The sequence below is a fragment of the Erpetoichthys calabaricus genome, chromosome 12 (genome assembly GCF_900747795.2).
Source record: "Erpetoichthys calabaricus chromosome 12, fErpCal1.3, whole genome shotgun sequence".
NCBI classification, from domain to species: Eukaryota; Metazoa; Chordata; class Cladistia; order Polypteriformes; family Polypteridae; genus Erpetoichthys; species Erpetoichthys calabaricus.
The window spans coordinates 153454112-153482080 of record NC_041405.2 but is presented as its reverse complement, the minus strand read 5'-3'; the positions used below and the strand labels follow the sequence as shown (position 1 = coordinate 153482080).

General features: G+C 39.5%; 1 protein-coding gene across 2 annotated transcripts in view; it reads left to right on the top strand.

Moving 5' to 3' along the window:
• LOC114662879 (very low-density lipoprotein receptor-like) overlaps window positions 1-27969 on the top strand; it is a 55595-nt gene that overhangs the window by 4687 nt on the left and 22939 nt on the right. The window contains exons 2-8 of one of the 2 annotated variants that reach the window (XM_028816591.2): window positions 1692-1814; window positions 11022-11375; window positions 12631-12750; window positions 16392-16517; window positions 19871-20042; window positions 20128-20343; window positions 20586-20704. In XM_028816591.2, the coding sequence (XP_028672424.1) occupies window positions 1692-1814; window positions 11022-11375; window positions 12631-12750; window positions 16392-16517; window positions 19871-20042; window positions 20128-20343; window positions 20586-20704 (1230 nt within the window). The remainder of the gene's footprint in view (window positions 1-1691; window positions 1815-11021; window positions 11376-12630; window positions 12751-16391; window positions 16518-19870; window positions 20043-20127; window positions 20344-20585; window positions 20705-27969) is intronic. The other variant, XM_028816592.2, reaches the window with a different exon arrangement.

Genomic DNA, 27969 nt, shown 5'->3' with positions numbered 1-27969 from the left:
AAGTGAACTATGATATATAGCGAAATGAGAGAAGTCGCAAAATCAACAGGAGTGTTCAAGCAAATTATAGAAAAAAACCCGATCTAAATCCGTTAAGTAGTTCTCTCGTGAAAAGTGGACAGAGAGACATTGGATTTTCTATATTATATATTAGTAAACCTTCAAAATAATGTGCAGTTAAAGTCTCAACAGCATTCTCAGTATTTCTGGAGCTTAGTAGAGCCACATAGCTATAAGAATCTTCACCAAGCAGCTCTGAAAATGTCTCCTTTGTTTGGGTCTCCATACCTCTGTGAGTCTGACATGAATGTCATGAAGTCAAAGTTCAGAACAAGACTGACAGATAAACATTTAAATGACTCCATTAGAGTGAACCTCAGTGGCTCCACTCCACCAGACACCTCAGTGCCAGTCATCTGAAAAACTAAATAACACATCACACGTGACACTGGACCTATGAATAAAGTGACACAGTGACATGGAATGACAAATGAAGAAGTCAGATCTATGGATTTGGAATTGCATTGTTTGGTTTTGACAGCATCCATGTTTTAATTCAATAGTGTGAGATAAACTATAAAATGCGTACAGACATACAGAATGCACTTGCAGGTGAACTAAATATTTTTCGTGATGTTTTAATGCATAATGTGAGTTGTGGACACCAACATTTTGTAAATGTTCAGGGAAAGCAAGCTTATTCAGTTTGTTTGGGTTGAAATAAGCTATGAGAATAAACGTTAGAAAACACGCGTAGCTCTCGGTCATTTTCATTTTGTAAAAGTAGCTCTCGGGGGGAAAAAAGGTTGGAGACCCCTGATGTAGATAGAAGGACTTGAGCATAAAAAAATGAGCCAAAAATGGAATTGAGAAACATTTAACTGCAGTATGAATATAGCCTCAGTAGGCTGAAGCATCAAGTATGGATATTTCAAGTAATTTTTATTATCTTGACTTTTCTCTGGCATTGCTCCAGGATTGAAAATGCCCCCCTATTCCCCCAATCTCTATCTATGGATGGCACCTATGGCGATATGTATAAATTAGGGAATGAACGCCAGTAGCAAGTACTGACATCTGGATGTTTTCTGGGTGGTGGGGCGTTTCAAACTACGTAATACGAAATTTGAAAATTTTTAAATTAAAATATTTCTGAAGATCTTTTAAGGTAGCATAGAAATAAAGTACTGAATGTTGCTTGTAATGTTTTAGGTTCACACGCTTCGTAATGTTGTGGGGGGGAAACAAAAACATTTACATGAAAAAGTTCCACCTGAGGCGATTACCTCATTGCCTCACCTCACGCGCCGGCCCTGGATGTTCATTGTTTGTGTCTGTCTGTAAATAATTTAATATATTTTTTATTTTTTGTCATATTATGATCACCACATGTGTTTCGGGTAAATTCACCACTACATTTCTGGTATTAAATTAATTTTTATTGTCATGCCTTGCAGTTCAATGATAAGCATTTCTTTCTAGTCTGATTGGAGAAAATGATTGATCAGGGAGTGATGATCACCTGTCATGGATAATTGGCAATCTTGCATGTGATCTGGAAACATTTTCTTGTGATCAAATTTACAGATTTTTTGCATGGTTGGATTGCCGACATTTTATGTGGATATATTGAAACATCTCCTCAGAGAATTGCCCTTAACCTTCCCACCTTACTTGTTTGTACATTGCAGCCAAGGACAGTGACTCCTGCTTGCAATCCCAGTTCACATGCAGAAGTGGGAATTGCATTCCGGCAATCTGGCGATGCGATGGGGACGAGGATTGTGACGATGGCAGCGATGAACTGCAGTGCCGTGAGTTTCTTTAGGTTAGGGTTAAGCACACATGGCAGCAGAAGTTTATACACACAGGGTGGAGATATGTGTCTGTATTTATCAAGTGTCTCAGACTAGCAAAACAGCCCAGGCTAGCTTAAAAATCTCAAGAGTGTCACAAATTTGGTCTTTCTTGTAGAAATAGGATTAAATGCATTTTATCAAATGTTTCAGATTTAGGAAAATAGTTCTAACTTCACGAGTATTTAGGTGAGCTTGAGAGCTGCCCTAACTTACTAAGAGCTGCTTGAAGATGACGTTCTGGTAAAGATTGGCACACACATCTTGGGAAAGGCAGAATGTTTTGGAAAACACTGGACAACAAAGAACTCGTAAGAAGATACAGTGGAACCTCGGTTTGCGAGCATCATTAATTTCTGAAACGTGCTTGTAATCCAAAGCGCTTGTATATCAAAGCGAATTTTCCCATAAGAAATAATGAAAACTCAGATAATTAGTTTCACAACCCACAAATATTTATATAAAAATGATTAATGACAAAATCTTCATTCTAACTAAAGGAATCCCTGCTATCTATTGGCTCACTGGAATGTTTTTCCTTTTTTGCGACTTTAACAGGGAAACCTATCTAATGACAGTTGCTTTTGCCTGAAGAGTCACTACACTTGGACACAAAATAATAAAAAAAATGCTTTACACCCTGTAAGGTTTCTAAACTCTTTTGGGATTCCCCCCAAATGGAACAATACGTAAGCGTCCCGAAGCAAGCAACTAACTGCAGGCTCCCAGCACCGTAGCAGTTCGCCGTAAAAGAGAATCAGAAAAGATCGCGGTCAAGCAATAAGCGCCTGCCATCGATGGGTGATGCAAGGAACATTATAAATGCGAGAGCACAGTATTAACCTGGTCACGACCCTGCCTGATTGCTGTGTCTCTGTATAGGAGAGCAGTAGATTCCTTTACAGTAAATAACCATGCTGTTCCTGTTTCACGCTGAATAAAGCTGGTTTTGCTAAAGTGCTGAGACTCAGCCTCGTGTTTTGGGGTGCATGACAGGGACTTGGACGTTACAGCACACACACACGTGGTCACCATGCTATAGTAAACAGTATAAGCTCATACGGATGTTGACTATATGAGTGAGGCACGCCGACTGAGAACGAGCATGGGAGACGTTTACCCACAATCCCCACATGACGCTCGCCGGACAAAGCGTATGCGTACTACCCGTATTAAAAGACCTCGCTCGTTTATCAACTTAAAATTTATTAAAAATTTTAGCTCGTCTTGCAAAACACTCACAAACCAAATTACTCAGAATCCAAGGTTTCACTGTATTGATCTGACAGAGATGGAATAGTATTCGTAACAAATCTTGTGTGTTACATGATCGCTCCTCTGTATGTGGAGAAGCCGTGCGCAGTCAGGGAAAATGAAAGTGTTGGTGGCGATACATGTTGTCAGAAAAGCAGACTACAGGCATCGAGAAGGTTTGGGGCAGCCACCCGTATATTGTGCCTTGGCTGCAAATGGGTTGATTTGGTTGTGTTCACAGGGTTGAGTCCAAAACAGAACTGATTGTAAAATGAAAAGATGGCAACTTTAAAGCCCGACGCAGGAAATGATGTCTTCTGGACCGGAAATGATGTCTCTGGGGACCGGACATGACATCATCTATGGTGCCGGTGCCGGAAGTGAGGTCATCACTGCTGCCGGGACCTAGTGAGATTTCCAGTGGATGGTCTGCAGAAGATTGAGAGAGAGAGTTAGTGGAGCTCGCCACCCCCTGGTCTGGTGTGGTAGTACTATTCTTAAGGCCTTTCAGCTGTCTCCCAATTGCACGTGGGTGACAGTGTAAAATGTAGCTTTCAAATATAGCAATGTTTTAGGTATGTCAAAACAAGCCACCATTCATTTCTTGAATTTTGCACCAAATATTGAATGCCCTTACAGCATGGTAACATGCAAATTTGTTTTTTTAAGCACGACTCTACATGAGGTGATGCTAAAGCAGGCCGCATTCATGCGAATAGGCACACACACAAAGATCATTGCTCCAAGTGTGGATGAACGCACACAGTTGGTCAAGGATGCAAAGTGTGTTGTACCCTGAAGATAAGAGAGGCTGGATGGGTGATTGACAGCAAAAACTTCACACAGGTAGGCTGAGTTCTACATTGCACAAAATTCTAGAACATTTGTATTACGTTTTACAAAATGGAGGAGGTTTAAGAAGGCAGGTGGAGATTCCCAGGGTCTTGTATAAATAGAGCCTCACAGAAGATATATTGGGGGGAGGGGAGGGATCACAGAGATTAACAGACACGTCAGTCAACTCTGGAAGGCGATCAGAACTACTGGAATAACTGTGGCTAATTTCAGTGTTACTTTACGAGGCATTTTCCATAGCCAGTGTGAAGGTTATACTTGTAAAAGTAGGGCTGTGGATCATTTTTTGTTAAACTGGGGGCTTTGCCCCCTGCTTGCTTTGCTTGTCCATCCCATCTCCCTGTCCAGGGAGCACACTTATTTCCCCTGCTGTACATGCCTGACAAAATATATATATAATAATATTACTAGGGGGCTTAGACCACTGCTTACTTTGCTCTCCAACCCCCATGGCCTGTGCTATGCGCCAACCACTTCGCGTCTCTGCCACTCGCGTTGCAAAGAGGGGGGCAGAACGCACGCTAAGGAGATGCGGTCGCTCCTCTGAAACCCCCTCTTAAACAGTGATACAATGAGAAACCAATTTATTTATTTTTTTTTTTTTTTTACCTCCTCTTTGCTCGATCAGCTGCTGCTGTGCTGCGTGATCTGCATGTTGTGCAGCGCTTCAAACATTTAAAAGCCTGTACAGCAGCCGTCCTTTAACGTCCCGCGAGACAAGGCAGTGAGACAAAAGTGTCTCAGAGAAAATCACATCTCGTTTCCTTCCAAGATTTTTTATTTTTTTTATTTTTTTATAATAGAGAGATGAACATACCCATTATCAGGCTTTACTGTCATTCAGTGTATGTGCCTCAATTTTCCTATCTTGGTGTTCGTTGCAGTATTATTGTTGATGTTGTTACAAAGTGACAAAGTTTATGTGTAGCTTAGCGCAATATTCGGCCTTATGTTTTCCTCCTTCTTCTTCTTGTTCTTCTTCCCCTCTTCCTACATTAAATATTATTTTTATTATTATCTCTGTGGCAAAGCTGTAGAGCTAATATCAGTAAACTGCAAAACATCTTCATGATTTCAATGAAATCTAAACAACGCCTTCATGAGTGCCATTTTGTGGCTTGTGGTGCCATAACATTGTGACATCATTCAGTCTCAATTATGAACTCCTACTCCATGCTGGGACTGGGTGTAGGGAATTTCATAACTACTTACACAATACAATACAATTTGTTTTTTTATTGCCCAAAATCACACAAGAAGTGCCACAATGGGCTTTATCGGGCCCTGCTTCTTGACAGCCCCCCAGCCTTGACTCTCTAAGACGACAAGGAAAAACTCCCTAAAAAAAACTTGTAGTGAAAAAATGGAAGAAAGAAGTCTTGGGAAAGGTAGTTCAAAGAGAGACCCCTTTCCGGGTAGGTTGGGCGTGCAGTGGGTGTCAAAGAGAAGGGGGTCAATACAATACACAGAACAAATCCTCAATACAGTATAAAAATAAAAATTTTACAGTAGATGATATCACATAGTATGAGACCTCAGCCATCAAGCTGCCTCCCCCATTTGTCCTTTCCACAGCTGAAACAGCGCTGGACCAACCAATCCAATGAAAGGACAGCTCTACCCCACGATTCCTGCCATCTTCCATCAGGGATGAAATACTTCTCATGTCCTACTCAAGACTAAGACAAATTCCTATCCTAATCAGATTTTCAGTACAATTCCTAGGAGTAACTCTGAGATGCTTGATAAATGCGGACAAAGGTCTCGATGTACTGAAGCCTCTTTACCTTTCATGAATTCCTGCAGGCTTTTTTTATGGTTTCTGTTCTGCCGTTTGTTTCTCATAAAAGAAATTTGACATTGGAGTTAAATGTTGTTTTTTTTTTGTCATTGTCATGTTATTTTGTGTGCATTACTTGTTTGCTGGGGTTTATAATTTTGGCTGACTTGCACTAGGGCCTGGGTGTTCATGTTTTGGATAATTAATTTTCACAACTTTTGGATCCTTGACTTCCTTAGCTTCACTTTACCAAATGCCTCAAGATCCACTCCATATTTAAGATTTGCATGTACCGTGGATTGCCATACAAAAACGTATTCCCATCACTCAAAAAAAACGGAAGGTGGTTGTGTTATTTCACAAGGATATTCTGTCATTCTGCCATAAATAATTGCATTTTTTCTCAAAGATATTGCCTGCTGCGGATGGTAACATTTTCTCTTGAATTATCTTTTATGCCCTATAACTATTTACAAAATAGAGAGTAAAGCTATAAATAGTGATATATCTATCCAAGACAAATGGATCCTGTGATGTGTCCCGTCACAGCATTACTTATTTCAGACGTTAACTTAAGCAGTACGATTTTCTAAGATTCCACTTGTACTGCAGGTATGGCTTTGTATGTGCCCTGTGATGGACTGACATCCTGTCTTGATTTGTTGTCTGATTTTCATCATGTGCTGATGGAAAAAGGCTCTTCTTACCATAACTACATTTCAATAACAACATCAACACACAAGCACAAATTTCAGAGTTTTGGTCAGTTAGTCATTTTCCAACCCACTATATCCTAACACAGGGTCAAGGTGCAATATGGAAAATGGTTGTTTCTTCACGGGTTCCCACCCCTAAAAATTTGAGAAAAATCTAATTTTCATACTTTTTTCAGGTCTTATTTCTTTTGGGGGAAATATTCCAAAGTATCATTTTTTTGTGTAACATCATCAATGTAAGAATTGTCCACCCACAAAAATGGTTATTGTGTTCAGCCTAGTTTTAAAGATGCATGACCTGATAGGTCAAAGAAAATATTGGTTATTTAAATAACAATAATGTTGAGCTGTTGAGGTCCACAAAACATTTTGGTGGTGCTTTAAAAGAAATAAAAAGAAAATCAACAGTGTTGGAAATGTTTGCTTTGACAGAATGGAGAGCAACAGTGGGTCAGGTCAGGTTGGGGAGCATGCACTGGTACAGCGCGTTACCACACCCGCCCCACAACGAAAGAGCTCGGTTGGCAATCCTCAGGGCAGACGCGCAGTCCAGTCCCACCCTCGGGAAATGACCATCTCTCTGCCGCAACCAGGTGTTACATGGCCGTTTTGAATTAAATAATGAGTTTTGTTAACAATTTGAGGCCCCAACTTAGCTGGTCGTCTCTTGGCTCGCTTCACATCTCATTTTTGTTTGGGTGCCATTTAAGGAAAAAAAAGTAGCAATTCAGAGGGCAAAGAATCTTAATAAAAACAAGGCAGCTAAAACGAAGGGGGAAAAGTTAAGTAACAGCAAAGATTGGTTACTGATTAAGAAAATGGCAGGAAGGAAAACCTGCAGCCACTGTTGCCGTCCAGTATCGGAGTTGGATACCCCTGCACTAGTTAGAGCCATAGATGCACACCACCTGAGTGATCCTTCATGGAATGACCAATATCATTGATTGCCTAGATGTTCATGGGGTAAATTGGTCTGCATTACATGCAATGGCATTCTTTACTGTAGGCTTGACATAATTCCTGTGATAAAATGCAATAGGGCTCATTGTGGCCAACATTCACTATGATTGGCCTAGTGCAATTTGCAAGAGCCTGTCATCCATCATATTCAAATGTCCATAGCTCCTTGAATGGAACGTACCTTCATAAAATTTTCTAGTGTTGATGCTAAAATTTATCGATGTCCCATGTCATCGGTGAAGTTAGTAAAAAGTGTTTGGGATTGGATTCATTCTGTGTGCTCCTCCACTCAAGCTTCTGTAAGGTTTATGCTGTGAATGTATCTCCTCATATACTGTAACTGTTCAGTTTGATGCTAAGGTGTCACCAACTTGTACTCTTTGTGGGACTGCACTGGGACCCATGAATCTTTTCACTGGGCCACTCCAAAACTTGAATTTTGTTCTTGTCAGCCATTCAGTTGTAGACTTTCTTTTGTTTTTTTTGTCCTTTACCTGGTACATGACTCAGCTACAGTACACGAACAGATGACTAGACATTTCTCCTTAAGAATATTCTGGCAAAGTGTCAATTTCATGATCCTTCAGTAATGGCAAGTCTTCTGGGTCCTGAGGCAGGAAAACATCTCCATACTATCACACTACTGCCGCGGTAAAAGCGAACCGACAAAGGACAATGTTAAGGGTTGGGGGACATTTTGTAATGTACGGTTTAATAGCGTCTATGCTAATAATTGATAAGAAATGAAAAAACAAACCAAAAGTAAATAGCGCTAAGCTCCTTAGCAGCACAGAGTCTTCACAACAAATGGCTTCTGTGGGCAAGTTTGACTCCCACTGGTGCTGGATCAGAATGAATGCCGATATCCAGTTGGGTCCATTCCTTTATTTAATGTTGACTAGAAGACTACTGGAAAATGCCAGAAGTGAGATCACTCATCTGGAGTGGGATCATCCTCCTCTCTGGCACGGTAGAATGAATAGAGGTTAGTGACCATGACTCGTCTAAACCCATTCTTTGGTTAACCTCTGGTACAGAGCCTCCAGCACACTCCCGTAACCCGCATGCATGACACGCCATGTTTTATTGCCAATCTGATGCTCTTAACTTTCAAATTTCAGACATCCTGGGCCTGTGTCATCCATAAGAGTTCTACTTTTGACCTTCCCATACAGAGAATATTATTCCACATAGCTTGGGGACCATCCAGGTGTTGTTTTGCAATTGTTAGTGGAGCCCTGATATTACTGTTGCATAGCAGAAGTCTCTACCTTGGTACTCACCAATGAATACTACTTTCAAGATTCCAGAGAATTATTTGTTACATGCGTAATTGTACTGATGCAATGATGGTGAAATGTTACTGCAGAAAATGACTCCATCTCCACATAAACAGGCAATAAAACAGGCAAATACATTGAAATTTTGTATTATAATGTATGTAAATAAATGGAAAATATATAAAGAAAATAGTATGACGCAATATAACAGACTACTATAATATGAGTGCAAGTCAAAAATCCTTTGACTAAATGCAAAAACTTTGAGTGTAGTGTTGTGAAATGTAATGGGATAATGTACTGTAAGGTCATAAAATTTGCAGATTTTACCTCCGTCTCTTTCTTCTTGTGGATTTATGAACACAGTTTAGCCGAGGCTAGAGATGCCTTCAGGTCTTTGGGTGTTCTTTTGGAATCCGGCTTTTCCTGCGAAGATTCCTCGCTGTTTCAAATGTTTCTCCATTTGGAGATAATGGCTCTCACTGTGGTACGGTGGAGTCCCGGAGCCTTGAAATTCCTTTTTAACCTTTTCCTGATTGGTAAGTTTCAACAACTTTTTTTGCTCATCTCTTCTGGAGTTTTGTTGCTTCAGGCCTATTGTTTTAGATAGCTGTTGGTGATGACTTCACTGTCATGGTGAGGGTCATTATATGATAAGGTTTAGACTTGGTTTACACTACTATGTTTTCATTTAGTAATGACTGTTTGTTTGTTTTTTTTAACAAAAATGATCTCAGTCCCCACTAGCATTTTCGCATCATTTATGAAAGTATATCTCCATCCACACTAAAATGACCAAAAACGTATATAGTGTAGTCCTTTGCCTACAATGAGTATGCAGCCATCTGCAGAAACAGGAAGAGGAATTGGCTCCATCCACAGGATTTATTGTAAAACTGTAGTGATGGTTATTTACCTTTACAACATAAGAAATTTGACAAATGAGAGGAGACCATTTAGTTTATCCACCTCCTTTGTTTGGCTTGTAGCTAATCCTGATACTTCTTATAGGTTGTCAAGGTTTCTGCTTCAACTCCATGTCTCAGGAGTTTGTTCCAGAGTCCCACAACTCTTTGCCTAAAGAAGTGATTTCTGGCTTAAGTCTTAAATGAGCTTTCCCTTAATTTCTCCTGTTGTAGTCAAGTATGAGATTCACCTTTTAAGCTGAAAAAATCTTGTTGGATCTACTTTATCAATTGCCCGTGAGGCTTTTGAAGACCTTGAGTATGTCCTCACACAGTCTTCTCTGTTTATTTATCTGAGTCTGTCAGAGTATGGCATGTTCTTAAGTCCTGGGATGTATCTAATTGCTCTCCTCTGCACAGCTTCAGGTGCTACTATGTCTCTTTCTTGTAGCATGGTAACCAGAACTGCACGCAGTTCTTCATATGCGGTCTCACTTGTGCATTATATAGTCTTAGCACAATGTCACTCGGTTTATATTCAAATGTGCATGTATGCAACATTCAAACTGTACAAAATAAATAGATGTGTACAGGTACGCAACACAACAAGCACCAAATATGAACTCCTCTGTGTCCGCTGTGTTGGAATATAGTTTTCTACTGTGAAGGGCAGCAGATCAATGAATTAGACAGTATAATGAACAGGATCTAACCACATAGTAAGCACCAACCAATCAGAACCCGATTAGAATCTGCATTTTTAAAAATCTGTTTTTCACCAATCCACGCTCTAGCACTTTTCCAATTTTTTCAGAAATACGCAGCTCTGAAGAGTGTTTTTTAAAAGTCTCCAATTTCAGGGGTTTCAGATGCCAAGATGGTGAAAGGTAGGCGAAAACAGGGACTAATGTCTGTGTTTTTAAACAAAAGTGTGGTAGTGTAGACATAGCCTTAGATTTATCAGGAGTGAATATGTTTAGTCAGGAGAGTCTAATCTTCAAATATCTTTGATCCACTATTACAGGGACAAGTGGGGGGCAATTACCTTTTCACACAGACAGCACAGGTTGTTGGATAACTTTATTACCTAAATATATTAAGTAGCAAATTAGAAGTTATTTTACTCTGGTTATCTTTATCTAGTATTATGTTTTTTAAAAGATTGGGAGCCATTTATTATGACAAATATACAAAAGTAGAGGATATCAGGAAGAGGAAGGTACATTAACACGTTGTACTTTGAATTGTGTTTTCATTATTTTGGTTTTTATTTTGTCCAAGGCTACTATGCTAAATCTATTCTGTTCTTTTGACAGGCCAGCGGTCATGTAGCAAGATCACAGGCACGGCTTTGTCCCATACAAAGCAAGCTTCACCAATTCCCAGGTCTAAGGTCTTATTTGGCTTCTTTCTAGGCTGGCCAGCATGCAAGCAAGATGAATTCCAGTGTGGCAAAGGGCTTTGCATCTCAGCTGATTTCCGCTGTAATCGCGAGAAGGACTGTGAGGATGGAAGTGACGAGGCTGACTGCTTTTTCTGTGATCCTGGCTTGTTCCCTTGCGAGAATTCTAATTCCTGCATTTCAGTAACCCAGATCTGTGATGGCACAGAGGATTGCTTGAATGGGACGGATGAAATGGGTTGTGACCACCCATTTGGTGATTGTAAAAATTCAGGTTTCACCTGCAAGAACAGTAAGTGCATTCCCCAAGACTGGAGGTGTGACAACTATCCTGACTGTGAAGACGGGTCGGATGAGCATGACTGTGGTAATTCCTGGTGTTTTTATTTTTCCTTACTGAACAATTGCTATTTATCTGCTTCCTGTAATGCACTGATGGAAAAACGTGTCTTATTGTTCGAAAACTTGAATGATGGCTAGGTTGTAGTAGTGTGTGGAAATGATTACAAGTACAACACGTATGTAAATTATGGGTGCAGGATATGCACCTTGGATATTTCCATAGAGGGTATTAAAGTTGCATGCAAAGTAATCTTACTGAATAATTGCTGGTACTTTGGTTACCACCATACATGCCCTAGTGAAAAGGTCAACAGACGTCTGTCCAGGTTTAGGACTTTGTGCAAGGGACAATTGTTGGAATATGGGATGGGTGTCCACACACGCTTGTTATGTGCTGTTTGTAGCAGCAGGGCCTTCATGCGTGTCAACCATTGGTTTGGATACCCTTGAGCCTCGACCACAGCTATCTTTGACTGCAGTAGTGCCAACCAATCCCAGGATGACTGGAATTGTGTTGTGCTTTTAAATTAATTCTGGTTCAGTTTACTTCACTGTGATAAATCTGTGTATGAAGGCACAGTGGTGAAAGGCTCCTGGATGCACACAGTTAGCATAACCATATGGGCCCAGCCCCAGGTGTTATAGTTAGGTGTACCATTGGGTTCCACACCCGTTCCTGCCACTGATGTAGTGTCAGTACCTTGACCAGCCAGTGTTATTTGACAGAGATGTTGAAGATGCAATACCCAATCTGCAGAGGTTCCCTGGTGCCATATTCTAACTGAATAACGCTTGAGAATGTGTGGCATGAAACCTCTTGCTGTTCCTGGGTGACCACCATGTGCCACTTCTTTCCTGGCCTGCATTTTCATTGAGCACATCTGGAGCATGGTGAGACAAAAACCACTAGTGGTTATCACGGATGAACTCTGAGCATGTGTAGAAGTTGCATGGCAGGTCATTCCTCAAACGGACATTCAATGTGTCTTCCTATCCATGTCAGACTATAAAAGCAGTTATTTCCATCCATCCGTGGTGGATGTGCCAAATATGGATTATTGTGCATTCCACATGGATGACTGAGCTGCACCTGTATCAGAAGGACTCTGCCATAAATAATTTCACTTTGATACTTCACATCTTTCTTGGTGTTGCAATTGTAATGGCCAGCAGTGTAAATGTATCAATAAGATCTAATGCACAATGATTTTCTGATTGTATCAGAAGGTAAATTCCAGCTTCACAAACTAATCTTCCCTCTTCTTCTTCTTTATGTTTAGATAAGAATGAGTGTTTAGACAACAATGGTGGCTGCTCTCATCTCTGTGTGAACTTGCCCATGGGCTTCATTTGCGACTGTCCTGATGGCATGAACTTGGTTGGAAACACCGACTGTGAGGGTGAGCTAAAGTTGGCCTTCTATGTTAATTACCCAAGACACCCTGATGTTAGCTTTTAAGACATCTGGTAGGTGATGAGTGGCAATTTTAAATCATTGCATTAAAATAGTGTTCAAAAACTGATTTACCTACCGCCTCACTACTCTAGAATCATATATATCAGTTTAGAATTTTTTTTTCTCATTTACTTTTCACATCACCAAGGCATGTGTAAGGTGAATATACAGAGGATTCAGGAAGTATTCATACCCCTACACTTTCTGCACAATTTCTGGCAATACAATTCAGTACAACCTTTTTTTTTTTGTATAGCACTGTTGAGAGAGTGCAAGCATGGAGCACTGTGAAGAAATTCTCAGGCAAAATACAAGTATAGATTCTAGTAATTACTAAATCCAGAATTAGCACATATAAAAATACAGATTTATTAAAAAATGCAGAAAAAAAGTAGAAACTGATTAACATAAATGGAAACCAACAATATCTGTTCATTAATTCATTGTTGAACTATGGCCAGATGACCACGAAGGGTATTTAAGTTGTTGGAGAGAAATTCAAAAACAAAGTCAGACACAGTCAGGGTCCTGGAGACCTCGGCCAGATAGCTGCCTACTTCCCAAGTTTGTGGTGTCTGATGAGAGAATCTTTCCATCCGATGATTCCAGTGCTCCTTTATCTGAGATGACTTTTCCATATTCAGGAGGGCAGTAGTGCACTGGTGCCAAATACCTCATCAAGAAGAGAAACAGAAGAGAGGAGGTTTAGTAACAGTTTATAAATATTGTATATTACTTAGTAACGGTTTATAAATATATATTAATTACATTTCTGCACAAATAACTAACAAACACTTTGTGTTGTTGATTTAATTTTAAATGGACAAAATGTGTTATTTTTGAGTATCAGTCTATACTAGGTAACCCATAATGTAAAACTTCCTGACATTGTAAAATTTATTAAAAATAAATGTTGAAATCTCTCATTCATAGGAGTATTCAGACTCCTAATTCGTACTTTGTATGAGCCCCTTAGGCAGTAACTGCAGCTATGGATTTTCTTGGGGCAAGTCTCAACAAGCTTTGTAAACCAGAATTTTTGCAATTTATCCCATTCGTCCTGGCAGATCCTCTCAAGCTCTGTTAGACTGGTTAAAAAGCAGCTGTAAATTGCCATCTTCAGGTCTGTCCAAAGATGTTCTATATGGTTTGAGTCTGGGCTTTGGCCAGGCCACTTAAGGATACTCGGAGACTTCAATGAAGCCACTCCAGAGTTGTCTTGGCTCTATGCCTCGATTTGTTGCCATACTGAAAGGTGAACTGTTGCCCCGTTCTGAGGTGGCATGCACTCTGGAGCAGGTTTTCTTCAAGGACATCCCTGGATTTGGCCTCATTCATCCTTCCCTTATTTCTGATCAGTCTCTCTGTCCCTGCACCCCCATAATGTGATGCTGCCTCCATGCTTCATTGTAGAGATGGTATTAGGAAGGTGGTGATTACAATTTTTATCTCATCAGACCAGAGAATATTTTCTTTTCATTCTCCCATAGTCCATTAAATTGACATATGCCTTTTACTCAAGAGTGGCTTCCACCTAGCCATTCCACCATAAACGCCTGACTTTCTGAGTGCTGCTGAGTTGATCTTCCTTCTGACTATCCAATCTGAGCAGAAGACGTCTGAAGCTCAGTTAGAATGGCCAATGGGCTGTTGATCCCTCCCTGACCAAGGCCCTTCTTGTGTGGTTACTCAGTATGGCTGGATGGCTAACTCTAGGAAAGAGTCCTGTTAGTTCTAAACTTCTTACATTTCACAATTATTGAGACCACTGTGCTCCTGAGAACATTCAAAGCTTTAGAAATGGTTTTATCCCCTTGACCTAATCTGTGCCTTTAACATAAATTGATCATGGAGGTTTTTAGAAAGTTCCTTGAACATCATGGCTTTGTGTTTGTCCTACATGAGATATGAATTTTGGGACCTTACATACACAGCTCTGTTCAATTCAGTTTGCCACAGGTGGACTCCAGTCAAGTTCAAGACACATCTCATGGAAAATTAAAGTAAATTGGATGCACCTGAGCAAAATGTGAAGTACCACAGCAAAGGGTCTGAATACTTATATAAATAAGACATTTCACTCTTGGATTTTTAATAAATATGCAGACCTTTCCGAAAACACATTTTTATTATTTTTATTAAGAGTAGATTGATGGGCAGTATGACAAATATATTCATTTAAAATTAAATCTGCAGGACAGTGAAGTGTGTAGAAAGTGAAGTGGTCTAAAAACTTTTTAAATATACTGTATATGTGTGTCCTGCAATGAACCTGCATCCTGTGCAAGAATGATTGCTATCTTGTGTGTATTTTGCAGTCATAGTGGCACCACAAGGCCCAGAAATGGATAAGCAAGTTATTAAAATGATGGATAGATCTAACACTAGAATTACCAAAGCCTATGAAAAAAATTCGTAAATCCGGCCCACCATAAATCTGTTTGCACCTCTCCGTCAGCATCTTTTGTCTTGTAAATGTGCCAATCAAGACAAGCAGCAAGCAGCCTACTATTCCATTCCCCCAACACCGCAGAACAGGCACAAAGTTTTTATTTGTGTTTATTTGATCTTTGGACTTCAGGCTATACACATTATATAGTTTATGTCTACATTTTGTCATTTATTACTAAAATATGAAAAATGTTTCTGTTTTAACGATGTGTTTACACAGATTATTGTAGAAACGGAACACACATGAAATGCATGTGTTCCAAATAATGATCTATTATTTCCATTCTAAAACTCCAGCATTTCACTCCCAGATAATCAAGGCTAGAACAGGGACAACTTTGTGCCCGTTCTGCGGCGGTGGGGGGATGAATTAGTAGGCTGCTTGTCTTGATCAGCACATTTACAAGTCAAAAGATGCCGACGGAGAGGTGCAAATGGATTTAAGGTGGGACAGATTTACAAGTTTTTCGTAGGCTTTGGTAATTCTAGTGTTAATAAACATCTGATTAGGTTTCTGGTTTCTTCCGTTTATAGGGCATGGTGAGATACCTTTTGTCACTGTGTATCTATCCATAAAGTTTGTTTAAAGTCAACCTATCCATTTTAGGTTCTGAGGCCCTTGTTGTTGCATCCAATAATTTTCTTCCCTGGTTATGCAGGTCAGCGTTTGCAGGGAAAAATATCCCTATCCCTGAAAAAAAAAAATAAGAAAAAGACCTGGGTGTATGGTTCTAGTACATCACAGGACATAATCCTGCACACTCCTCCTCATTTACTCTCCACATAAGTGTTCCTCAACATGCTTGATTCAGTTCAGAGTCAGGAGTTGGAGTCAATGGCAGCAAAATGGGCTGCAAGACAGAAAGCAATGCCGAGTAGGGTGCCAGTCCTTTGTAGGGCCCACTTGTGTATGCACTCAGACTTCCAGTTACATGGGATTGGTTCAGAATTGCTGATTAACCTAACCAACACATTTTTGGGAACGTGGGACTAAAAGTGGGGTACTGTCATATATATATTATATCTACTCAGTGCCTTTTAGGATGTTTTTTTTACTCTTTTAAGGAAGTTTGTTTATACCATTTAGAGTAATAATACACAGCATATTAAATTAATTCTTTTCTGTGTTTACAGACATAAATGAATGCCTAAACCCTGAAGCTTGCAGCCAGCTTTGTATTAACCTGAATGGCACTTACAAGTGTGAGTGCCACCCAGGATACAAAGTGACTGAGGAGACCGGAGACTGTAGAGCTGTCGGTAAGATGACTAAGCCATAGGACCTCTTTGGTGTTTGGTGTGTTGACAAAGATGAAAAAGATCAAATTTAAGCGTTTATAAATTTTGAAAGCTGTAACATTTTTCAACTAAAGCATATTTGTGCTAAAATACACACAGGGCTTGTGCAGAAGCACTAGAATTATTTTCAATTTGTCTTGTATTCTTAGTAGTTCCCTGTGCCAGTATCAAAGCAGTAAATCTTGCTTATGACATGTTAATGTTAAGAATTAAGCAACAATGTGGGTTACTGGTTTCTGAAAAGTTTATTATTGTAGCTTTGACAGGAAAAGCAGTCTGTTTCTTTTAAAGTCAAGAAAACCAAGGAGCCGATGATGAACTTAATGGAACAGGGTGCAGACCACTTTTACCTGCATTAGTGGGAGTCCTGTGATGAGGTTCAACAGCTTTAAAATTTAAGTTACCATCATTGATCACTTAATGTAGGCATAACTGTGTCCATTATTGTCAAGACCTCTTACTAATACTGATACTTCAACATGTGTCATTGGAAAGCCCAAATATCGCTGTCTTTACTCAATTAATTCAGTAGGTGTGCAACAGAATCCATCTTTACTGGCAGCATAAAATCCTGGTGTAACACCTGCTCAGCAGAGTACTGGAAAACACTACACAGAAATGTCTGGTTAGTTCACAGTTTTACTGTAGCACAGACTTCTTCTTTTCAGGACACTTGTGAGGGGGACCCAAAAATTACTGGAATTGGCCAATAACACTGCAGTAGGGTGTAGTTCTTGAATATGCCGCCACATATCACTTGCCTGCATTCTTGTTAATCAGTCCTCTGAGCAACATAATGCTGAGATGATCAAATTTGTATGTTTGGCATTTATCCTACAGTCATGGACGCCACTTGGGCGATTTATTTTCTCCTTGTGACTATGGCAGTTTTTTTAAGAGCAAAATATTTGTGTAATTTTTTTTTTATTTTGTTAGGTAAACAAGCTTTTAAAGACGAAACAATGAAAAAAAACACAAGTCTTCAAGTGATACACGTGTTTTAAAACAGGAAATATGTCAGTTGATGATTCAGCTCTCCAACAGGATCTTCAACAAGCAATCCTGGTCAGTCATCTTCATACTATTGATGAATTAGCAGAAATCACGAGTTTTTCTTTGAATTAAATTTAATTAATTCTGACTCAAGATCTTGGCATAAACCGAGCCTCTGTAAGATTCATTCCTCGAATCATGCTGCTATGTGTGAGGACTTGAAAGAAAAATGGAGAAATTACCCTGGATTTTTTTCAAAGGTCATTACTGGTGACAAAACTTGGATCTTCGGAAACAACTCTGAAACCAAGCAACAATTCAGTCAGTAGAAGACACAAACCGAAAAAAGCACATCAGGTCAAATTGAACAAGACAGTGATGATTGATTTTTTTCAACAATGAAGAACTTCATAAAGGGTTTTTTCCCCATGGACAGAGTGTTGATCAGTGACATTACACTGATGTGCTGACGCATCTACAGAAAAGCATCAAGGAGAAAAATATCCACAGTGGTGGAACACCCAAAACTTGATTTTGCCCCATGACAATGCACTGCACCTGCACAAAATTCCTTGTCAGTCCAAGAGGTTTTCACCAGAAATAATCTGGCAGCTTGTAGCGGTCTGGTGCTGCTAAGATTCATGGTGATTTATTTATTTTTATGGTGGAGATTCCAGGGACGCACCCAGCCTTGGCCCGACTCGCATGCACTCGCACACAGAGACAAAAAGCCAACGGAAATAAAATAGCAAATAAAGAATGTATTAACACTATTAATGAAAACAACAATACCACCCCTTTCCCCTTACGGCGATATTACATTAAATACACAAAGCACAAATAAAACACATACAGCAAAGTCCATGAAAAATGGCAACAGATGAAATGTAATGATGAGAATAGATAGTCCAGAGATTCCCCAGTTGAATGGGAATGTAAAGATATAGTTCTACTGGTAGTTCCTGAAATGGTGTGGACGGGTTCAGGAAACTCCTTTCCTTGCAGGATGGCCACGAATCCACTTACAGTCCTCATGTACACAAGCAGACAATCCAGACCCAACCACGAAACGATCCAGGATAAAACGAATAAGTACAGGTAACCCAACAGAAGACAGACAGACAGGAATTTAAAACACCAATTCCAAAAAAAAAAAAACGCCCCTCTTTTGGTCACTGGCCCCCTTTTTAAAAGCCACGCTGTCATTCTATGACCCCCAACAGCCCCTGCACCCTCAGCAGAAGACCAATCAGTTTCAAATTCAAGTAGCACCGCTACAAGTTTCTTTGCCAGATCTGGCACCCTGTGACTTCTTTTTGTTCCTGAAATTAATTCAAATTGAGACTGTCGAAAACAAGAGTTGCTACCCTGGAAGAAATCCAGAGAAAGAGGCCATAGAGACAGTAATAAAAAATGAGTATGGGGAATGTTTCCAGGAATGGGAGAAGTGCTAATACAAGAGTATTGGATCTCGAGTTGAGTTTTTTGAAGGTGACTAAAAGGAAATTGGTTTTTAAACTTAATTTTTTTTTTATATATATATATAATGATTCTGGGAATTTTTGGGGTCCCCTCATATGTCACATGCTACTTGAGAAGTGAAGGCAGTATTATTAACACTAGAATCCCTGAAGCCAAAGAAAAAACTCGTAATACTGGCCCACCATAAATCCCTTTGCACCTCTACCATCAGCGTCTTTTGTTTTGTAAATGTGTCGATCAGCACAAGTAGCAAGCAGCCTGCTGTCCTGCATGGTCAGTTTTCTCTCTAAACAGTAGAACATTACTACTACTACTACTACTACATTTTATCACAATATGTATCCTGCAGGCAAAGGGCTACATAACAGCCACTCATTAACATCAAAATCATACCTATATCTACATTAAAATTACTTTTCTGATGATGTTTCCTCTACTGTACCCTGTGTTTTTGTTCTTGCATGTTTAGGTCTGAGCATTGTCTTACCTGCCATTCAAGGAAGGAGTAGGAAGAGTAATAATCTTATTGTATTGTGGACACAGTGCAGTAAGCCTGACCTGGAATATCACAAAATGCTTTACAAGTAAAAGACCCTCTAGTTCTTCTAAAAATGTGCATTTTATATTTAACTTCCCCAAGATCCAAGGTTATTTATCCACCTAATACTATTTCAGTTTGCTTATTTATAACTGCCTCCTGAGTATTCTTTCTCAGCAGAGTGTTTGAAACTTCTTGTGATAAATTTGTAGACATGGGTATGTTCATAGGTCATTGATGCAGAAGAATTAGCTTGATATGTGAACAGCTGTAGATATAGTTTTTCTCTATTCTTCTACAGGAACAAAGGCACTAGTTTTGTTTGGCAGTGGAGAAGGAATTCGTTGGATTGATGTAAATAAACAGGAGTACAGGGAGATACCTGGGATCCCTGGAGTCATTGGTGCAGTCAGTGCTGATATCTCTAACCACATGCTGTATTACAGTATGCCTTCGCAAGAGGTCATCTACCGGTAAACTGATGAGCAGTAGCACATTTGTTGTGGGGAAGGGTGGCAATTTTAAAAACTTTTTTATCAAGCTTCTTTTCTCTTGCAGAACCTCTCTAAATGGGCCATCTCATGATCCATTAAGTTTGCTGAGTAATGTGGGGCATGTACAAGGGATTGCTGTGGACTGGGTACATGGCCTACTATACTGGACCGATACCCTCTCTCATTCAGTGAGTGTGGCCTCATTGGATGGAAGGAAACGGAAAGTTTTAATTGAAAATCTTTTGGAACCAGCTGGTGTTGCAGTGCATCCCTATTCTGGGTGAGACTATGCTTTCAATGATTTTTATTAATCATTATTAACACCAGATAGTAAAACATGTATTTACAGTGAAAGTGGTTACGTGCAGCACCCATCACTAACTATGTTCTTTGACTAATGAATACAAGTGTTAGAGAGAATGAGACACTTAGAAATTGAGAATCAAGAGATATCCAGCATCATGTGACCCATTTTCTTGGTGATATGTACTATAGACATTCTTTTCCTTTCTACCCATAAAGGCTTTTATTCTGGTCAGATGCTGGCACTCCGTCAAAGATTGAAAAGGCTGGAATGGACGGCAGCAGTCGTGTGCTTCTTGTGTCAAGTGGAATGCAAAGGCCTGTTGGAATTTCACTAGGTAAGCAACCTTTTTATTTATAACTTTGAAATATGCATGTATTAATTTATTTTCTTACCATTTTTGTCCAGTCTTTTTTGTGGGTTATTTTTTATTTCTCTTCCTCTCATTATAAATTTTCTCTTCTGAGTGGTATGTATCCAAGGGATCCAAATCCATGTGAACCTTCTGTGTTTGGGAAGTGCTGGCACACGGCCTGTTTTATCAGATTACCTATAACATGTACATGTACGTAACACAAATGCTACCAGCTAACCTCTTAGGTTCTTTTCTTAATAGAGTTTAGGAAGAAATGTCGAAACCAGCTATGTAACTGATCTCTCTAACTTCTTACCTGTCTCACTGTTTTTATTGTATCTCACATATTCAACCCTAGGGACCTCTATCATCAAGCTACTACCTGGCTGAGACTGTCTTTTACTTTTTACTTTTCTCCCTTTGTGGATCTCCAGCTGCAAATATATATTTTATAATTATATATATAATGTGTGTGTGTGTATATATATTCTGTATTGAGGATGACTTGTGTTGTGTTCTGTGTATTGTATTGGCCCCATTCTTTTTGACACCCACTGCACACCCAACCTACCTGGAAAGAGGTCTCTTTTTGAATTGCCTTTCCCAAGGTTTCTTCCATTTTTTCCCTACAAGGGTGTTTTGGAAGTTTTTCCTTGTCGTCTTAGAGAGTCAAGGCTGGGGGGCTGTCAAGAGAACAGGGCCTGTTAAAACCCATTGCGGCACTTCTTGTGTGATTTTGGGCTATACAAAAATAAATTGTATATCCTTTACCAAAAAGTGAAAAGAACGATTTCTTGCTGGAGTCAGAGCTTCTTGGAAAGTGTCCAACATCTAAAGCAGATAGCAACCGCCATTTAAATGTCCAAGGTTTCTCTAAAATTAAACTGAAAACTGAGCTGAGATTCTTTTTAGAAGAAAGCTTTGAGCACCTGGTTTTCTTCCACTATAAGAGCAGGCAGATTCTCAAAGCACTGGAATGTTACTAAGACATTCACACAGTCAAGGTTACTTTCCCATGGAAATTAAAAGTTGTACTAAGCCGCAAACAGACTGGCTATACAAAACATTCTAAGGTCCTTTTTTTACCTTTTAGCCTTCCTACAACAACAACAACAACATTTATTTATATAGCACATTTTCATACAAAAAGTAGCTCAAAGTGCTTTACATAATGAAGAGAAGAAAAATAAAAGACAAAATAAGAAATTAAAATAAGACAACATTAATTAACATAGAAAGGAGTAAGGTCCGATGGCCAGGGTGGACAGAAAAAACAAAAAAAAAACTCCAGAAGGCTGGAGAAAAAAATAAAATCTGTAGGGGTTCCAGGCCACGAGACCGCCCAGTCCCCTTTGGGCATTCTACCTAACATAAATGAAATAGTCCTCTTTGTAGTTCGGGTTTTTCACTGAGTCACTTGATGCTGATGGTCATACAGACTTCTGGCTTTTAATCCATCCATCATTGTTGGAACATCATGGTGCTTTGGGTAGATGGTGGTGGCGCACGCCACCACCAACAGGACACCGGAAAAGGAAACAGAAGAGAGAGTAGGGGTTAGTACAGATTTTGAATGAATAGTTATTATAATGAATTGGATATACAGAGTATCAGGATTAAATTACAGTGAAGTTATGAGAAGGCCATGTTAAAATAATGTGTAGTTTTTTAAAGTGCTCCACTGTATTAGCCTGGCAAATTCCTACTGGCAGGCTATTCCAGATTTTAGATGCATAACAGCAGAAGGCCGCCTCACCACTTCTTTTAAGTTTTGCTCTTGGAATTCTAAGGAGACACTCAGTTGAGGATCTGAGGTTACGATTTGGAATATAAGGTGTCAGACATTCCGATATATAAGCCGGGGCGAGATTATTTAAAGCTTTATAAACCATAAGCAGAATTTTAAAGTCAATTCTGAATGACACAGGTAAACAGTGTAGTGACATCAAAACTGGAGAAATGTGTTCGGATTTTCTTTTCCTGGTAAGGATTCTAGCAGCTGCATTCTGCAGTAGTTGCAAACGATTGATGTCTTTTTTGGGTAGTCCTGAGAGGAGTGCGTTACAGTAATCTAGCCGACTGAAAACAAACGCATGAACTAATTTCTCTGCATCTTTCGATGATATAAGAGGTCTAACTTTTGCTATGTTTCTTAGGTGAAAAAATGCTGTCCTAGTGATCTGATTAATATGCGATTTAAAATTCAGATTACAATCAACGGTTACCCCTAAGCTTTTTACCTCCGATTTGACTTTTAATCCTAATGCATCCAGTTTATTTCTAATAGCCTCATTGTATCCATTATTGCCAATCACTAAGATTTCGGTTTTTTCTTTATTTAATTTGAGAAAGTTACTATTCATCCATTCTGAGATACAAGTTAGACATTGTGTTAGCGAATCAAGAGATTTAGGGTCATCAGGTGCTATTGATACATACAGCTGTGTGTCATCAGCATAGCTGTGGTAGCTCATGTTGTGCCCTGAGATAATCTGACCTAATGGAAGCATGTAGATTGAGAAGAGCAGTGGACCCAGGATAGAGCCTTGTAGAACACCATATAGAATATCATGTGTCTTTGAGTTATAATTACCACAACTAACAAAGAATTTTCTCCCTGCCAGGTAGGATTCAAACCAATTTAAGACACTGCCAGAGAGGCCCACCCGTTGACTAAGGCGATTCTTAAGAATATTATGATCAATGGTGTCAAATGCGGCACTCAGATCTAAGAGGATGAGAACAGATAAATGGCCTCTGTCTGCATTTACCCGCAAGTCATTTACTACTTTAACAAGTGCAGTTTCTGTGCTGTGGTTTGTTCTAAAACCTGACTGAAATTTATCAAGAATAGCATGTTTATTGAGGTGCTCATTTAACTGTATAATGACTGCCTTCTCTAGAATTTTACTTAAGAAAGGCAGGTTAGAGATGGGTCTATAATTTTCAAGAGCAGAGGGATCGAGATTATTTTTCTTAAGTAGGGGTTTAACTACCGCAGTCTTAAGACAGTCTGGGAAGACCCCCGTATCTAATGACGAATTTATTATGTCAAGAACATTATCAATAAGCACGCCTGATACTTCTTTGAAAAAATTAGTTGGTATTGGGTCAAGGGCACAGGTGGAGGGTTTCATTTGAGAATCCTAGAATACACTTCACTCCTGATTAGTTCAACAACTCCTTCAGGCCTTGGCCATTGATCTGAAATCTGTCAGTTGAAAAGGTTAAAGTATATCCCATAGAATGCCATTTCTCCATGTTGGTCACTGGTGGTTTTTGCACGTTGGCCTCAGATTGTCGTATTAAATATTGCTATGTTCATGATACAGTGCTGCAACTCAGATGCATTTTTTTTCCCCACTAATGTGCGACACAGATCTGAACATTTTAGAGAAATATGAACAGCAAAAACAACAAATGAAATCCCAACTTTTCTTAAAAGATTTAGACTACTCTTGTTTGTGGTACTAAGTCCAATATAGACATAATGCAACTCCAATGTGACCTTTGTTTGAATTCTTTAATAGGAATTGTCTGGAGGTTTACACTACTTTACTGTTTATGCGACGTTCTTTATATCTCTGTTTTGGAAACGGACCATGAATTATGCTACAGTACTGATGCAACATGGGGAAAAAAAAAGTGAGGTGGCAGACTTAAAAAGAATTCAGGGTGACCGTCACCAGCCAATACTGTCCAAGTGCTATGTGTATTCGACACAGTTGTCCTGGCAATTAAACACCTGCCAATCCCCTACCCACACACACATACTACAACTGTGTTATGCATCCAAACCATCCACATTTCTCTCCCACCCATCCTGGCTTCTGTCTTGTATCCATACATTACTGTTTTATAAGTAAGGGTGTAAAAATTCACTCAAAACATTAGCTTTGATATCTCGGTTTTCTGTTTCTCTTCCTAACTATCAAGGGTTGACAAATTCACAGCTACCCTTCACTGAAGTAGCCCAGCAGCCAGCATGCTGCTCTTATTCATAGTTGTCTAATAGGTTGCATTTGTTTTGTGTTAATTTTGCACATGTGGGGTACATTCAGGATGGATATCTGTTTATACTTATATTGGATTTAAAAGGTTGCAAACTTTAATGTGAACAGTGTTATGATGAACAAAATTTAATATGAAAAGTTAAACAAAATTAAACGAAATTGAATTAATTATAAAATCATGCAAGAACTAAGAATCATATATGAATCACATAAGCAGGGCTGAGGAGTCGGTTGATAAATCCTTCGACTCCGACTCCTTAGTTTCTGGTACTTCCAACTCCAGCTCCCCGACTCAGACGCCTCTGTATTTAATATGCGAATGTATTTTCCATGTTGATTAAAGGAAGGCAACATACACGTCATTTAACCACAGAACTACTGGCTAGGAAGCTGACTCTGTACCGTATTGGCCAGTTTAAACAAAAGACGAGAACCCCTGAACACACATCAGGCCATCGCACACACCTCCACCTACATCATTACACTTGTTTACACTCAAATTAATTTGTTAAACACATTACAAAAAGTGTTTTCATTTTATTTCAGATGTAATGTACCTGAATGTCAGGTTGTATAATAGCTCATCTGAACTTCACACTAGTAGTAACACAACTATGCACTGGGCTTTATTCTTACATCAGAGAAGTACTTAATTATGACTATTTTTTGTGAAATGGGACATTTGAACTTGCTGTATTTTTTTTTCATTACAGTGTAAATTTATTAGGAGTCGGAGTCGTTAAATTTTTGCCGACTCCAACTCCAGGCACCCAAAATTGTCTCTGACTCTTCGACCTCGACTCCACAGCCCTGCATATAAGAACCATATTTCTCCATGGTTTCTTTGATATTATGCAACTTACCCAATAGACCTTTTAATGTGTATTTCTGCAAAGGATAGAGTTGACTTTAATAATAGGAGCTCACAAAAAAAGACTGTAAATGCCAAGTAATATATCTGGGAGTTGAATTGTGGTAATAATTATATCAGGCCTGGTGACAGTTTAGAAGTATCAGCTGGACAACAAATTATGAGCTATGTTGGACAGCATGTCAGATTCTTTTGCAGACATTCCTTATGTTTATATATAGTCATGATTTCTTATTTAAATAAAACTAATTGATGACTACGTTGTGTAACCCTCATGTTTTTCACTGCAGTGTGGAACCTGCGCATTGAGGGCAGAGTGCAGCACAGCACATACTGTAATGCTTGCCAGCTGTGAGTGCCAAGTTTAATGTGGAGAGATTTTTGTAGAGGAGCCATAGCAATGCCAGACAAGGAATTAATCAAAATATATTTTAATTAATGGCCACAGTCCAAAGAGTAATCCAGAACATGCAAGCTAAGTTAAAGGCAAAAGTAATTGTTCACAAAAAAAGACTAAATCCAACAGAAATGAGGTTAAAAAGCATTTAAAAAAGCAATAAAATTCTACACATGGTAATAATAAATAGCCGTTGGAATGCTATGTTAAGCATAATGCTAGAGTAAATCTGATTGCCAATACTCCCTTTATTTCCATTGCCCCACTCATTACATGACTGCGTCAGGATTAGGGTAGTCTAGCTAAACAGCGCAAAGCAAATAATTAAATGATTAAAACGATACAGAAACCTAAAGCCCTCTCTAATTAAACTTTCTTGGTCTTACATCCCACCTATTTTGTATACGGTACTGCTGCCAGTTCTTGACATTGTCTGAGAAATTGGATTCCATGTAGGGCTCAACACTAACTTTTACCAGTGCATCATCATTTTAGTTGTTAAAACTGAAAATATGGATGCCATTGTTATAGGACTGCACAATTAATCGCTAATACTAATCGTGTAAAGTAATGATTACTGCATTCTATTTAGTACTCCCATTCTCCCCAAGGGTGTCTAAACTGCTCTAAACAGCAAATGAATGTTATAATCAAGCACAACACATTCACTAAGCATGAGGCATGTCATTTTGTAGCCTGCTTATTCCTGAATAGGGTTGTGAGGGTTACTGAAATCTAGGGCACAAGTCAGGAACAAACCCTGGACAGGGTGCCAGTCTATCTCGGGGTGAAGACAAAAGACACTTACATGATAGGACTAACTATAGGAGTTTGATCCCAAGCACCATTTTTTAAAAGTGTGAATGTATTTCTTTTATGTTTGCAAAAAAAGTGAAAAGTATAATTAATATTGAACCTAGGTCACCTCACGCTGCTCTTTTGGTTTTTTGCTACTTTTGCCAGAAGTCTTTGGGTTTGGTTTGTCAGGTGTGTTCTCCTTGCCTTCATCATCACTGCCCTTTGGTTCAGACTTGGTCTTGTTCTGGGACTTGTTTTGGTGCTTGTACAGTTGTGGCATCAGCTGAATTCTGCTTCTTGACTTTTGGCTTTGCTTTCTGATCCAGTCCCTTCTCAGATGCTGCTTTTGCTGGGTCTTTACTCTTTCTTGGTGTAACCTTAATGTCCTCCTCAGGGTTCTCAGCCTCATTTTTCCTTTGGTACCACAGATTTCACTTTGGCCTTTTTAGTATTTTCAGACTTTGGCTTTTTTCAGATTTGGGTTCTTGGCAGCGGCCTTTTGAGTAGCATCTTCCTTCCTTTTTGGGTCAACATTTTCTTTTGATTTGGCCCTACCAAAACATGTTTCTTTTCTTCACCTGCAAGCTTGAACCTTCCATTGGCACCAGTAGCCATAGAATTTTTAGGTCTGATCAAAATGCCTGTTCCCAAACCTTTCAGAAGGGTGTTCTTCAATAGGGGTTTCAGCCTTTCTGGCAGCACAGATGGCATTGTGGCAGACGGTTGGGCCCCATACCTGGCCAGGATGCTCTGATTATGGAAGGACCAGTTGAGAGTGTACTTTCAGGACCGCTTTTATCCCCAAGCGCACAGAGGGTAGCCCCCTTGGTTTCCAGTGGGGCCACAGGTCATGAGCATAGAAGCTCAATCCTGTTGGGGCCCGTGGGCACATTTGCGGGGCCCTATTTCGCAGCACTTCTGCCACACCCTGAAGGGATGGTGCCTATCCTTTGATTGCCACGTGCAAGGCCAGAACCAGCTTTGTACAGAGTATCAGTTCATCACGGGGGATACACATGCCCACCCTCAAAATTACCCATTCCTTAATCTAGCATGTTTTGATTGTGACATCCTATTAGTGGTTCCTAATGAAAAGTAATCCATCCTTGTGTTTTCTTACATTTCAATGAGGTAACAAGTTACATCCTGTCTTTGGCTGAGTGGGATC